Source organism: Lutra lutra, chromosome 1 (assembly GCF_902655055.1).
Source record: "Lutra lutra chromosome 1, mLutLut1.2, whole genome shotgun sequence".
NCBI classification, from domain to species: Eukaryota; Metazoa; Chordata; class Mammalia; order Carnivora; family Mustelidae; genus Lutra; species Lutra lutra.
Window position 1 is genome coordinate 133,991,876 of NC_062278.1, and position 15,491 is coordinate 134,007,366.

Below are 15,491 nucleotides of genomic sequence, written 5' to 3' on the forward strand. Positions count from 1 at the left end.
CACAAAGGGATAGAATATGACTTTAAAAATGAGAATTTAAAAAAGATTTCAAAAAAGGATAAGTTGGTTGAAAAAGAAATAAGAATAATTCAAAAACAAAGAAAAAGAAAAATAAAGAAGATTAAAATAATTGAAGTTGAAAGACTAAAGAATCATGGGGGAAAAAGCCATGCATTTTGTATGCTGTGTTCCCCTAGTTTCAGAATTTTGCGGTTCTCATTGATGGGTGAACTTATCTTGGCTTATTGTTCTTGCTGATTTGGAGGACGGACCTGTTACATTAATTCTCAGATCTCTTTGCCCCAGGTGAACTGTACCACCCTTGATAGGGTCAGGCTAAGTAATTTGCTTGGGCTTGCCCTCCATAGCTTTTGTTCCCTGAAGGCTTTCTGCATAGCTTTAGAGGATGAGAATGAAAATGGTGGCCTCCGAATCTCTGGCACCAGAGGAACTGAAAGCTCAGGACCCCACTTGTCATTGAGCTCTCAGAGAAAAGCAGTCAATCACTCCTGTCTCCCTGGTTTCCATCCGCAGTCTGTGCTCACCTGGCCTGTGACCAAGCATTTCTATCTCTGGCACATGGCCTGTTTGGAGTCTCCAAACCCAGCATATTCCAGTGGCATGCTCCACACCGCTCTTCCTGGGGGAGGACAGGGAGTCTCCCTGGATTTGCTGCTTTTTGGCTCCCTGCTTGAAGGGCAATGGCCTGACTGTGCCTCGGATCCTGAGCTGAGAGCCCATTCCCTAGCTCACTCTTTTTTTTTTTTTTTTTTTTTTTTGGTGTCAAATTATTTATTTATTTATTTGACAGAGAGAGAGAGAGAGATCACAAGTAGACAGAGAGATGGGCAGAGAGAGGGGGGGAAGCAGGCTCCCCGCCAAGCAGAGAGCCCAGTGTGGGACTCGATCCCAGGACTCTGAGATCATGATCTGAGCCGAAGGCAGAGGCTTAACCCACTGAGCCACCCAGACGTCCCCCTTAGCTCACTCTTTGCAGCTGGCTTCCCCGCTCTGATGCTTGGGAGCTCTGTCACATTCAGGCACCCCTGGTCTTTCTGTGACCTTGAGGGTCCTGAGACCACACTGTCCTAGCAAGGGTTGCACTCCCCGCTTAGCCACTGGAGCTGAGATGTCCCTCAGTGGAGCTGACTTCTAAAAGTTATGATTTTGTGTTCTGCTACTCTTTCACTTGCTGGTAGCCAGTTGACAGAGGTTTCTTTCCCCCCGGCCCCCACGGTCTATTTTCCCATATATCACCTGGATTCACCGATCTGCACCTCCTACCTTGCAAAAAGTGTTCGCTTTTCTATTTGTAGAGTTGCAGCTATTCTTTTCTTTGATTTCCAGTTGAGTGTGCAGGTATTCAGAATGGTTTGATAGCCATCTAGCTGAAATCCTGGGAGCAGACAATATTTAGGTCTCTAGTCCTCTGCCATCTTGGACTGCTCCTACATATTTTATTTTTTCGATGTAATTGCAGGTAGAACTGTTTTCTTAATGTCTCTTTCTGTTGCTCTGTTATTGGTGTGTAGAATTGCAGGGTTTCTGTGTATTTTATATCCTGCAACTTAACTGAATTTATTCATTCCGATGTTTTAGTGAAGTCTTTAGAGCTTATCTGTAGAATCATGTTATCTGCAAATAGTGACTGTTTTACTTATTCCTTACCAATTTGGATGCCTTTTATTTATTTTTCATGTTCGATCGCTGCAGCTTAAACTTTTATTACTGTGTTGAATAAAAGTGATGACAGTGGACATCCTTGTCTTGTTCCTGTTCTTAGAGAAAAAGCTCTCAGTTTTTCACTGTTGTGTATGATGTTAGCTGTGTTTTTTTATATATGGCCTCTATTATGTTGTGGTATGTTTTCTCTAAACCCACTATGTTGAGTTTTTGTCATGAACAGATGTTAAATTTTGTCAAATGCTTTTTCTGCATCTGTTGAGATGACCATATAATTTTATCCTTTGGTTTAGTAATGTGATAATATTGATTTGCAAATACTGAACTATCCTTGCATCCGTAGAATAAATCCCACTTGATCATGTGGGGTGAATGGCTTTTTAATGTATTGTTGAATGCTTATTGAATGGATTGCTCATATTTTGTTGACGATATTTGCATGTATATTTATCATAGATATTGGCCTACAGTTTTTCTTTTTTTTCTTCATGTGGTGCCTTTGTCTGGTCTTGGTCTCAGGGTAATGCTAGTCTCATAGAATGTATTTGGAAGCTTTGCTTCCTCTTCTGTTTTTTGGAATAATTTGAGGAGAATAGGTATTAATTCTTCGAATGTTTGGTAAAATTCACCTGTGAATCCATCTAGTTCTGGACTTTTGTTCTTTTGGAGGTTTTTTTTTTGGTTTGTTTATTTGTTTTAAAGATTTACTTATTTTAGAAAGAGAAAGAGCATGAGTGGGGGTAGGGCCAGAGGGAGAGGAACAAGCAGACTCTGTGCTGAGCAGGGAGCCCAATTCGGGGTTTAATCCTGGCACTCTGAGAACACAGTCTGAGCTGAAACCAAGAGCCAGCCATTCAACAGACTGAGCCACCCAGGCACCCCTCTTTGGCGTAATTTTTCAATTACTGATTCAGTTTCATTCTAGTAATTGGTCTGTTTAGATTTTCTATTTCTTTTTGATTTACTTTTGGAAGAATGTATGTTTATCCATTTCATCTGGTTTGTCCAGTTGTTGGCATATAATTATTTATAGTTTTCTCTTATAATCCTTTGTATTTCTGTGGTGTCAGTTGTTACTTCTCCTTTGTTTTTAATTCAGTTATGAAATAGTTTATGCCAAACCCATGTTGTTATGGTTACCAACTAACCCTTTTTTATATCATTTTGCACATACTTGTAACAACTCGTCTGCTTTTTTTTTTTTTTTTTTAAAGATTTTATTTAGGGACGCCTGGGTGGCTCAGCGGGTTAAGCCGCTGCCTTCAGCTCGGGTCATGATCTCAGGGTCCTGGGATCGAGTCCCACGTCGGGCTCTCTGCTCAGCGGGGAGCTTGCTTTCCTCTCTCTCTCTCTCTCTGCGTGCCTATCTGCCTACTTGTAATCTCTCTCTGTCAAATAAATAAATAAAATCTTTAAAAAAAAAAGATTTTATTTATTTGACAGAGATCACAAGTAGGCAGAGAGGCAGGGAGAGAGAGAGGAAGGGAAGCAGGCTCCCCGCTGAGCAGAGAGCCTGATGTGGGGCTTGATCCCAGGACCCTGGGATCATGACCCGAGCCGAAGGCAGAGGCTTTAACCCGCTGAGTCACCCAGGTGCCCTTGTCTGTTAGTTTAAAAGATTGAAAAACTATTCTGCTCTTCGGAAAGCTTCCCTGGTATCCAAATTTTCTCATGTAGTTGCAGAAAGCTGTAGGGTTTAGATTTTGGTTCCCAGTCTAGGAAAAGTAACTGCTAAAAGATTTGCCTTTGTTTTTTTTTCCCAAAAATTAAAAGAAAAGAAAAGAAAAGAAAAGAAACTCATAGCAACAGTATTGATCTTTCTGCAAGTTCTGCCATATAACATTTTGGAGAAGAGGGTACTTTTCTCCTTTTGAAAAGTTTTAAAATTGTATGGTGTTCTTGCTTTATTACTATTGGAGATTATTGTATCTTCTCTTCTCAGACATCTTTATAGTTAAAAAAAATTAAAAAATTTTTGATGTATAATTGATGTAAGTTTTGAATGTACAACAGTGATTCAGCATTTATATATATTATGAAATGCTCACCATAGGTGAGTGTACTTACTATGTGTCACCAAAATTACTGCAGTATTATTGTTTATATTCTATGTTGTATTTTACATTCCATGACTTATTTATTGTGAAGTTTGTATCTCTTAATTCCCTTCACCTATTTCACCCCTGTCCTTACCCTTTTCCCTCTGGCAATCACTAGTTTGTTCTCTGTATTTATGAGTCTGTTTCTATTTTCTTTGATTTTTCATTTTTTTTAGATTCCGTATATAAGTGAAATTATATGATATTTGTCTTTCTCTGTCTGACTTGTTTAACTTAGCATAATACCCTCTAGGTCCGTCCATCTTGTTGCAAATGGCGAGATTTCACTCCTTTATGACTATACTCCATTGTATATATGTACCACATCTTCATCATTCTTTCTTCTATATGGACATTTAGATCCTTTCCATATCTTGGCCATGTAAATAATGCTGTAATGAAAATGGGAGTACAGATATCTCTTTGAGAGCCTAAATTGATTTATTTGGGTATATGCCCAAGAGTGGAATTGCTGGGTAATATGGTATTCCTGTTTTTAAATTTTTGAGGTATTTCCATGCTGTTTTGCATAGTGGCTATATCAATTTACATGCCCACCAGTAGTGTGCAAGGATTCTCTTTTCTCCACATTCAGGTCTCTTGCCCATTTTGTAATTGGATTGTTTGTCTTTCTGGTGTTGAGTTGTAGAAGTTCTTTATATTTTTGATATCAACCCCTTATTGTATATATCACTTGCAAATATTTTTTTCCCATTCAGTAGGTTGCCTTTTCATTTTGTTGATGGTTTTTTCCACGTTTGTATTAGTTTATTGCTTCATCTCAGTCTTCCATCTCAGACTCCTCTAACTCTATTCTTACTTTTACTTTGCTCCTCACATTTTTTTGTCTTTCTTGCTTTCTTCTTTCTTCTTTCTTTCTTCTTTCAAATCTTATTTTTATTTCTTTTGTCTGGAAAAGGTGCTGCTTAGCACTTCTACCATCTATTGATCAATTCATGTGTATTTTGAATCATGTCTTTATGTTATTTTTAAATTTTAAGATAATTTTGTTTTTATTTTGTTTATAAAAGTAATGCTTGCTTGCTGCAGAAATATTGGAAAATAAAGGAACCAAGAAGAAAATAAATCACCTCAGGTCTTATAACCCTTTATGACCTCTGTTAATCTTTTGGTGTTTTTATTACTGTAGGTCACTCTCTCCTCCTTCCATCCTTTTTGCCACCTTGTCATATATGTTTTGAGGCACTCTTGTGTACCTGGTAAGAGTAGGCACTCTGGAGGCAGACTGTTGGGTTCATTTCTTGGGGAAATCATTTAATCTCTTTTTTCCTTAGTTTCTGTATTTGTAAAACAGGAATAATACTAGTACCCATCTGGGAGCTCCTGGGTGGTTCAGTCAGTTAAATGTCTGCCTTTGGCTTGGGTCATGATCCCCAGTCCTGGGATCAAGCCCTGCTTTGCTCCCTGCTCAGCAGGGAGCTTCCCCCTCCCCCATTTATGTGTGCATGTATGCTCTTTCTCTCACAAATAAATAAAATCTTTAAAAAAATATTAGTACCTATCTGTTGTGTTGTGAAGATAAAATGAATTAACATATGTAATAGAGCTGGGCACATAAGTATTATGTATGTATTGTATTACATTTTAATATTATTTCATTTTTTAATTCTTTTTCTGGTAACATATGTCCTAAGCATTTTCTCATGTCATTAAAATTTTTTTGAAACCAGGGCGCCTGGTGGCTTAGTTGGGTAAGTGTCTCCCTTTGGCTCAGATCATGATCTCAGGGTCCTTGCTCAGCAGGGAGCCTGCTTCTCCCTCTCTCTCTGCCTGCTGCTCCCCCTACTTGTGCTCTCTTTCTGTCTGTCAGATAAAATCTCAAACAAATTTTTTTAAAACCATAATTTAATAGGTTAAGATATTCCATTATATGGTTTTACCAAAATTTATCACTTTTGGATATTTAAATTATTTTCATTTTTTCCCTTTCATATAGAGATAATATTTTACATAAATATTTGCTTCTGATTGTTTTCTCGGAATAAAAGTCTGAAATTTTAATTATTGGGTTAAAGAATATGAAAGTATTTTTTTTTTAAGATTTTATTTATTTATTTGACAGAGAGAGATCACAAGTAGACAGAGAGGCAGGCAGAGAGAGAGAGGGAAGCAGGCTCCCTGCTGAGCAGAGATCCTGATGCAGGACTCAATCCCAGGACCCTGAGATCATGACCTGAGCCGAAGGCAGCAGCTTAACCCACTGAGCTACCCAGGTGCCCCAAAGAATATGAAAGTATTCTTAAAACTCCTGATACATTTTAGAAGCTTTTCAAAAAATATTCTATCATTTTCCATTCTGATCAGCATTGTTTGACCATAATGCATACCCTTCACCATGGAATAGGCTTCAAATAATCTTTACCTGTTTGTATCGTAGAATGATAACTTGTTTTGATGTATATTTCTCAGCTTATTTGTGGAGGTGAAAAACTTTTCTCGTGTTGATAACTCATTTGTACTTTAAAAAAAATATATTTATTCGACACAGAGAGAGATCACAAGTAGACAGAGAGGCAGGCAAAGAGAGAGAGGGGGAAGCAGGCTCCCTGGTGAGCAGAGAGCCCGATGCGGGGCTCGATCCCAGGACCCCGGGACCATGACCCGAGCTGAAGGCAGAGGCTTTAACCCACTGAGCCACCCAGGCGCCCCAACTTTTTTTTTTTTTTTTTATTTGAGAGAGAGAGAATGAGAGAGAGAGAGCACTGGAGGGGGAAGGTCAGAGGGAGAAAAGCAGACTTCCCATCGAGCAGGGAGCCCGATGCAGAACTCGATCTTGGCACTCCAGATCATGACCTGAGCTGAAAGCAGTCGCTTAACCAACTGAGCCACCCAGGCGCCCTCATTTGTACTTCTTATTCTGTGAATTTTTTATTTATTATTTTGTCTTGATGTTTTTGAAACTTATAAATGTACATTAAAAACATTAATTTTTAATCATTGACAAATACTTTTATCAAGTAACTTAGGTTAATAATCTGTTGGCTATGTATTTTTTTTATAATGCTTTTTTTTCTTTTAAGATTTTATTTATTTATTTGACAGAGATCACAAGCAGGCAGAAAGAGAGGAAGGGAAGCAGGCTCCCCACTGAGCAGAGAGCCCGATGCGGGGCTCGATCCCAGGACCCCGAGATCATGACCTGGGCCAAAGGCAGAGGCCCAACCCACTGAGCAACCCAGGCGCCCCATTTCTATTTTTTCTTTTTGATAACATTTTTCAAAGTTACTGGCTTTTGTTCTAATTTGGCTGATTGATTTCTGAATCTTTGCTAGCTATTATCAGTTTATCCCCTTGAATTTTTGGGATGGAGATTATATATATATATATATATATATATATATATATATATGTATATGTATGTGAATATGGATATATACTATATGAATGCGTGTGTGTGTGTGTATACTTTTTTTTTTTTTTTGGTATATTCTGCATTTTCTTTATTTTGCTGAAGAACATCCTCAAGAAACTTTCTTAGGTAGGGTTGCATGTGAAGTTAACTCAGGTAGTCTTTGTATGTTGCAAAATGACTTATTTATGTTCTCTTATTTTACTGGCAGTTTAAGTATAAAAATTATTTAATAACTTTGGAGGTCTTGCTGTGTTGTGTTCTAGTGTCCATTGTTGCTAAAGATCATCTTGTGAAGACTGTTTTCATTGTTCCTCTTTCCTTTTTAGGGGAGTATTTTTCTTTCTCTAGGTTCCCAAGATCTTTTTTTTCCCCTTGGTGTTACAGAATTTCTTGGTGATTTGCTTTGGTGTGGATCTTTTTCATTATTGTGCTGCGCAGGAAGTACGATATCCTATCCTGGATTTTTGCTCAATATATTTGGGTTTTGATTAATTTTATTGTTTAACTTAATGGCATTTGTACTTTCTGGTATAGAATAATCATGTGATGTTGCTTCTCTTTCAGGTGTTGCTGCATATGTTGGTTGGCAAAGCTCCTCAATTCTCAAACCCCTGCTGCAGCAAGGTCTTAGTGATGCTGAGGAATTTGTTATTGTTAAAGCTCTTAATGCCCTTACTTGTATGTGCCAGTTAGGGTTGCTACAAAAACCCCATGTCTATGAATTTGCCAGTGATATTGGTAAGTTTCTTTTTCTCAAAATTAGAAGGAGAAAATTAAGGGTATCTTAAGAGAAATAATAAATGATAGAACACTGTAAAAGTTCTAGGCAATATAGGGTCAGATTTTCAACTTTATTGTTTTGTGTGTGTGTGTCTATATGTGTGCACATGTATGTGCATGTTCCTGCATGCTTGCATGTAAATAAAAGGCAGGCAAACAAGTAGGATCATTTGGTCCTCTAGCCCAGCTTGGGAAATATCTCTTTGTTTTTATCTGTAGTTAAGCCTTTAACTTGAAAAACAGATTGTTTTGTTTTGTTTTTAACATGATGTAGATAAAGTCTTTAACTGCTCTGAAGAGTCAGCTTATTTTTTTGAACACTTGACCACTAGTCAAGAAGTTAAAATTGAACGTACGGGATTGTCTGTTGTTGCACTGATTGCCACTGAAAAATTCATAGTGTTGAAGTTACTACTGTTAACAGTTTTATTAACCAATGAAAAGAATTAATGTTTGACCTTTATAGCACTTAACCTGTTACCCACAACTTAAAATTCAGAATAAGGGCAAACAAATAAATATGACACTTCTAATATTAAGAATATGTGGAACTTTTAATCTTATCACTTCATTTTAAGAAAGTAAGCAGTGCAAGGTACTAAGTTGGCTCTGATCTGAGAGGACATGAAATCTTAGAAAATTGCCTCTTTTGATAAAATGCTTAATTGCTATTAAATTCTTTGCCAAGGAAAAGTAATAGAAAGCCAAAATTGGTTAGATTTGGTTATAGGTTATTCTTGAGGCAGTCCTCAGAGAAGAAACACAAAGGAGTTATTTATTTTGATTGTTGAGAAAGTAGGTAGTAGCTGTAGAGGTATATAAAATTTCTGAAAAAAAAATTTTTTTTTCAGCGTAACAGTATTCATTATTTTTGCACCACACCCAGTGCTCTATGCAATCCGTGCCCTCTCCAATACCCACCACCTGGATCCCCCAACCTCCCACCCCCCACCCCTTCAAAACCCTCAGATTGTTTTTCAGAGTCCATAGTCTCTCATGGTTCACCTCCCCTTCCAATTTCCCTCAACTCCCTTCTCCTCTCCATCTCCCCTTGTCCTCCATGCTATTTATTATGCCCCACAAATAAGTGAAACCATATGATAATTGACTTTCTCTGCTTGACTTATTTCACTCAGCATAATCTCCTCCAGTCCTGTCCATGTTGCTACAAAAGTTGGGTATTCATCCTTTCTGATGGAGGCATAATACTCCATAGTGTATATGGACCACATCTTCCTTATCTGTTCGTCCGTTGAAGGGCATCTTGGTTCTTTCCACAGTTTGGCGATCGTGGCCATTGCTACTATAAACATTGGGGTACAGATGGCCCTTCTTTTCACTACATCTGTATCTTTGGGTAAATACCCAGTAGTGCAATTGCAGGGGTCATAGGGAAGCTCTATTTTTAATTTCTTGAGGAATCTCCATACTGTTCTCCAAAGTGGCTGCATCAACTTGCATTCCCACCAACAGTGTAAGAGGGTTCTGCTTTCTCCACATCCCCTCCAACACATCTTGTTTCCTGTCTTGCTAATTTTGGGCATTCTAAGTGGTGTAAGGTGGTATCTCAATGTGGTTTTAATTTGAATCTCCCTGATGGCTAGTGATGATGAACATTTTTTCATGTGTCTGATAGCCATTTGTATGTCTTCATTGGAGAAGTGTCTGTTTATATCTTCTGCCCATTTTTTGATATGATTATCTGTTTTGTGTGTGTTGAGTTTGAGGAGTTCTTTATAGATCCTGGATATCAACCTTTTGTCTGTACTGTCATTTGCAAATATCTTCTCCCATTCCGTGGGTTGCCTCTTTGTTGTTTTGACTGTTTCCTTTGCCTTTGGAGACATATCTTGAAAGAAGTTGCTGTGGCTGATATCGAAGAGGTTACTGCCTATATTCCCCTCTAGGATTCTGATGGATTCCTGTCTCACGTTGAGATCTTTTATCCATTTTGAGTTTATCTTTGTGTACAGTGTAAGAGAATGGTCGAGTTTCATTCTTCTGCATATAGCTGTCCAGTTTTCCCAGCACCATTTATTGAAGAGACTGTCTTTTTTCCACTGTATGTTTTTTCCTGTTTTGTCGAAGATTATTTGACCATAGAGTTGAGGGTCCATATCTGGGCTCTCTACTCTGTTCCACTGGTCTATGTGTCTGTTTTTATGCCAGTACCATGCTGTCTTGGTGATCAAATTTTTAAGGCATGAATGTAGCTTTTTAAAAAATATTTATGGAAAATTTAAGTATATGGAGGTTTCCTATTTTACACACTAGTATCTGTAATTGTTCTTTTAGTTTATAACCTTAATTTGGTTTGAATTTTATGATTATATTCAAAATAATTACAAATCTAAGAAATTGTTGAGTATTGGTAACACTATCATTGATGAGAATCTCAATTACATTGAAATGTTTTGAGTTTTCATATAAGCTATGAGTGCCGTGTAGTATAAGGGCAGATATAGAAAGCAGTGTTTCCATGATAATATTAAAGAAAAAAATGTATTGTCGTCAACGTTTTCTTTTTCTTCTCTGGAAGTGACATTACCTTTATGGCTCAAGTTTTTCTTGCCTTTGATCCTCCTTATTTTAATGAATATTCTCTGTATATAAATATGTACTTATATGTTCTAATTTCATGCAATACATTTTTTTTTAAAAAAGACTATTTACTTGAGAGAGAGAGCAAGCATGAGTTGGGGGTTTAAGGGGTAGAGGGAGAGCAGGGAGCTGAGCAGAGAGCCCGATGTAGGGCTCTATCCCAAGACCCTGGGATCATGACCTGAGTGGAAGGCAGACACTTAACTGAGCCACTTAAGCACCCCTCATATAATATGTTTCTTCTGTTGCATAATTACTTGGGAACTATTTTTGAGACTTAATGTAGCTATAATTAGCATTTTATTTATCTGAAAAATGGATGTCTGTCAATTTTTAAGCAAAAATCATCATAAAGATGTTTTTTATTCCTCTTCTCAAATTTTGCAGATTTTTCTGTATTCTGTTTCTTATCATTGATCATAGGGCGAGTATATGGGATACTCTGTATCTTTAGCATCAAATAAATGATTTAGATATATAATAAATATGCAATTTCTTGGATAGGGGACTCCCTTAGAACTGGAACTGAGTTTGGTACTATCTTTGTGGGGACAATTGCTAAAAAAAATCAAGTGAACTTGATTTTGGCATTATGAACTATTTCAAAGAAATAGTTGGCATTTTGAACCATCTAAAAGAAAAAACAATTTTTAGTAACTTAGAAACACCTTTAAAACACGATAAACCCTGTACATCTCTCTGTTCTGTTTTTATGTGTAGTCTGTTGTAGTGATTGTTAAAGGGAATGGTAATGGTGATAATGGCATCATGATTTCTTTCACAGTTTTGACAAAACTATACTCTTCCCACTTAGTATTATGCATACTCCCCTTCCCTCATGCTTGTCCCTAAATAATTGGAATGTATTGGATACAGAAAAGATCAACTACAGTGTTTTATAGGAAGTCCTCTTGAGTGTTTGAGGTTCTTTGTATCTGCTACTTACTGTAGAATGGTGCTGTATGATAGTCAACCATAAAATCTCAATGAATGCTTTCGTAAAGTCCTCATCATGAATGTGTGGGCTGTATGGTTGGCTCTGCTGTAGGCTTTGTATCTCCAGATTGTCTGTGGTGACAGTGATCCATCCGTCTCATTCTGGTGCCCATGTTAGATGGGCTGCAGTTTCTTGGGTTATGTTGTAGGTGATGGCAGAAGCATGAGACAGCAAGCCTCGCTATGTAGCACATTTGAGGCTTCTGTTAGTGTTATATCTGCTAATTTCCCATTGACCAGAGCAGGTTAATACGACTGAGTGAAAAGCAAGAGGCAGAGAAGTACCCTTTGTATACCATGAGTGCAAGGCAAAGAGTGTGATTGTGTAATAGCGATAATGTAAAGAATTGGGACCAATAATTCAGGCTCATACAGTGCCTAATTCCTGCCAAGTCATTTTGGGTTCAGCTACTTTCTGGAGGTTTTTCAGTATTTTTCCAGTCCTCATTTTGCCTATTGTCAAAGGGAAACTACAAACCCTCCTTTGTTATTGTGTCAGAGGCTGCATGATGCTTATGAAGTAATCAAAACCTCCTTTATGTGTAATTAAAAGAATAGGAAATGGGAGAACTTTGGACACATACTTTGAAGAAATTTTATCTCCTTCTCCTTTTTATATAAGTAATTTTAGCATATGACAGTGTTCTTATTTCTCTATTACCCTGAATTTCTTAGAAAATTAATATCCTGTAAATGCTGATGTTTTAGCATACTCAGAACAAATTATATATATATATATATATATTTCTTTTAGAAGTTTTATTGTAAATTAGTGTTTAAAAGTTTGAATTTTATTCTAAATCTTACGTTGATTAGTTGAAGTCATTGATTTTTAGGTAATAAACAAGATAGTTAAAAGGTGTGAAAACACATTCATTTACTTTTCTGTTTTAATATATATCTTTTTAAATTTTTATTATTTTTTAAAGATTTTATTTATTAGAGAGCAGAGTGAGGCAGAGAGAGAGCATAAGCTGGGATCAGGGGCAGAGGGACAAGCAGACTCCCTGTTGAGCAGGAAGCCTGATGCCAGGCTTGATCTCAGAACCCTGAGATCATGACCTGAGCTGAAGACAGATGCTTAACCGACTGAGCCACCCAGTCTTCCCTAATCTTATATTTTAAAGTCCTTAAGAATGGGCATCATATTTTCTGCCTTTAGGTTCTATTCATGATGCCTTGTGAATGAATTTATGAATGATGTATTAGATTTGATCAAACCTTTTCATTAAAAAGAATGTCAGATAAACAGCTCTTTTTATTCTTTTATGGTATTATTGCTGATGTTTTATGATAGAGGATATTATAATGTTAGTATGTTGAGTTGAGTTTATGACATAGGAGAATTGAGTATGTGAGGACAGCTGATAGTAATCTTGTGGTATAATCCCTTTATTGTGTTATAAAGTGAAATTTTGTTTACCCCAATACTTTGAAACTATTTATGAACATAGTTTAAATCCATACCTTTTCTTTTCCTGTTTAGCCCCATTTCTGTGTCATCCCAATCTATGGATACGCTATGGCGCCGTAGGATTCATCACAGTGGTAGCTCATCAAATAAGTACAGCTGATGTATACTGCAAACTGATGCCTTACCTTGACCCATATATTACTCAACCAATAATACAGGTATGCTTGTTCCTACTTGGAGTCAGTCCTCTACAAATTGTACTCCTTAAAGAAAAAGGTTTAGAGGCGCGGCAGGGTGGCTCAGTCATTAGGCGTCTGCCTTCGGCTCAGGTCATGATCCCAGGGTCCTAGCATTGAGCCCTGCATCAGGTTCTCCGTCTGCAGGAGGCCTGCTTCTCCCTCTCCCGCTCCCCCTGCTTGTGTTCCTTCTCTAGCTGTCTCTCTCTCTCTCTGTCAAATAAATAAATAAATAAAATCTTCATTAAAAAAGAATAAAAAAGAAAAAGGTTTAGAAAGTCTTATTTTTATTTAAAAATTTAAAGATTTGAATTGGGTTACAGCATTTTCACATTCCTTTAAGCTAGTTAATGTTAATGGAACAAACAGTATTGAACCTGAGAAAAGTTCAAGAGACTGTTGTGTCATACATCATGTTATGCGTAATATACCACTCAGTAGTGCATGCTTTATTTTCTTAGGTGCAGTGCTGTAAAACATGTGCTAGTAAAGTGAAATATAGTAGAAATGTATACTGACGGGCCTCTACTTTTATTGCAAAAACTCTAACTGATTTTAGCCCAAGTCAGCATTTATAATAAATCGGAAAAAACCTTTTACAGATGTTCGTTTTTTTGGACCACTAACTGGTTCTGTTTTTTTTTTTTTTTTTTTTTTTTTTTTTCTGTTCTCTTTTTTAATCTAATCTTTCAAAATCTGATTTAATCTTTTTTTTTTTTTTTTTTAAATCTAATGACTTGTGCCCCCCTCCTCTCTTCCCAGTATAGCATGAACTTCAGGTTTTTGGTTTGTATAAAGCAGTTATTTACCCAACTTGTCAGTGCTTACATCCTTTATCTTCCTAGAAAGCTGACTATCAAAAAATATCTAAATTGAGTGAACTGTCGAGAAATGATTCTGGCTGTTAAAATATTCTGAAATATCTTTTTTTTTTTTTTAACCTTAAACTCTATTTCCTTTTTGCAAATTCACATGCTTCTAGCTTCTGCTACTTTTATATTTCCAATGTACCTTCCCTTTGTTGGGGAAAGTGACCTTGGATATATTCAGGAAATGAGGCTTTGGCTGTGCCTTCCATCCTTTTCCCCATAGATTTATCCTTTTCTTTGGGATCATCATTCTATATTTCATATATGTATGAGAGATGGATAATATTACTAGAAAATACACCTTTTTAATTAATTTTTTTTGAAAGCTTATTTATTTTAGTAGTATCTCACCACCCAGCATGAGGTTCAAACTCACAAACCTGAGATCAAGAGTCACATGCTCTTCCACCTGAGCCAGCTGGGCATCCAGCCTTTTTTATTTATTTTATTTAAAAAAAAATTTTTATACTTTTATTATTTTTTTAAAGATTTTATTTATTCATTTGACAGAGAGAGGGAGAGAGAGTGCACAAGCAGGGGGAGCAATAGGCAGAGGGAGAGAGGGAAGCAGGCTCCTTGCTGATCAGGCAGCCTGATGTGGGGCTCAATCCTAGGACTCTGGGATCATGACCTGAGCTAAAGGCAGATGCTTAACCAACTGAGCCACCTCAATTTCTTTTAAAGTTCAGTAAGTTTTCTTGGAAATCCGGTCTAGTGATTCTTACTACTTTTGGCTACTTATTCCATTTAGAAGTTTGTTTATTAAACTCTTTTATAACATAATGTGGAGAAAGTATTCCTGGGAATTAAAAATTGCATGCATTTGTAATAACTTAGTGGTGGTTTACTGTAATAAATCTAACATTAAAAAAATCTGACATTAGGTATTTTTTTTTAGAAATCTATATCCACTCTTCTTAAGGATATATATATATATATACATATACATGTATTTCTCAGAGATATAAATATAAATATAAGTATAAATATTTTGGGGGGAGCTTTTTTTCATTGCTTTATTTTTTGAAAGGCCAGGATTGGGAGTTGAAAGGCTAATTATCTATCATAAATCTTGCTTTTCTACAGTTTGAATTAGACAAAAGATACCCTTTTATGCTGGTTTCCACTGGCCAGATTATCAGATAGTTAAATATGTCTAAAAGAAGATGCTCTTGGTTTTGGTTAGTATGCTTATCCTTTTTATTATATACCCATTGACAAGGAGGGTGTTCTTGGGAATAATTAAAGGAAAGATTTTATGAACTCTGTGGGAGAGTAATGTTTTTTTAGAGGGAGTTGAAACTACTGGGAAACATGATGACTGCTGGTCAGCCCTGTGACTGTTGAGTATCTTTTCTCAGTCAGTACCCGCTGGCTCTTAGACCCGTAAGCCACAGGTACTTTTTTGATCTAGGAGGTCATCTGACATTTTGGCATCCA

The 15,491-nt window shown here is 36.8% G+C and overlaps 1 protein-coding gene across 2 annotated transcripts in view; it reads left to right on the forward strand.

The window, feature by feature from the left end:
- The window catches only part of PIK3R4 (phosphoinositide-3-kinase regulatory subunit 4), an 83,242-nt gene that overhangs the window by 26,222 nt on the left and 41,529 nt on the right, over positions 1-15,491 (forward strand). For both annotated transcript variants that reach the window (XM_047737225.1, XM_047737233.1), the window contains exons 7-8: positions 7,720-7,893; positions 13,019-13,164. In XM_047737225.1, coding sequence (XP_047593181.1) covers positions 7,720-7,893; positions 13,019-13,164 — 320 coding nt within the window. The remainder of the gene's footprint in view (positions 1-7,719; positions 7,894-13,018; positions 13,165-15,491) is intronic.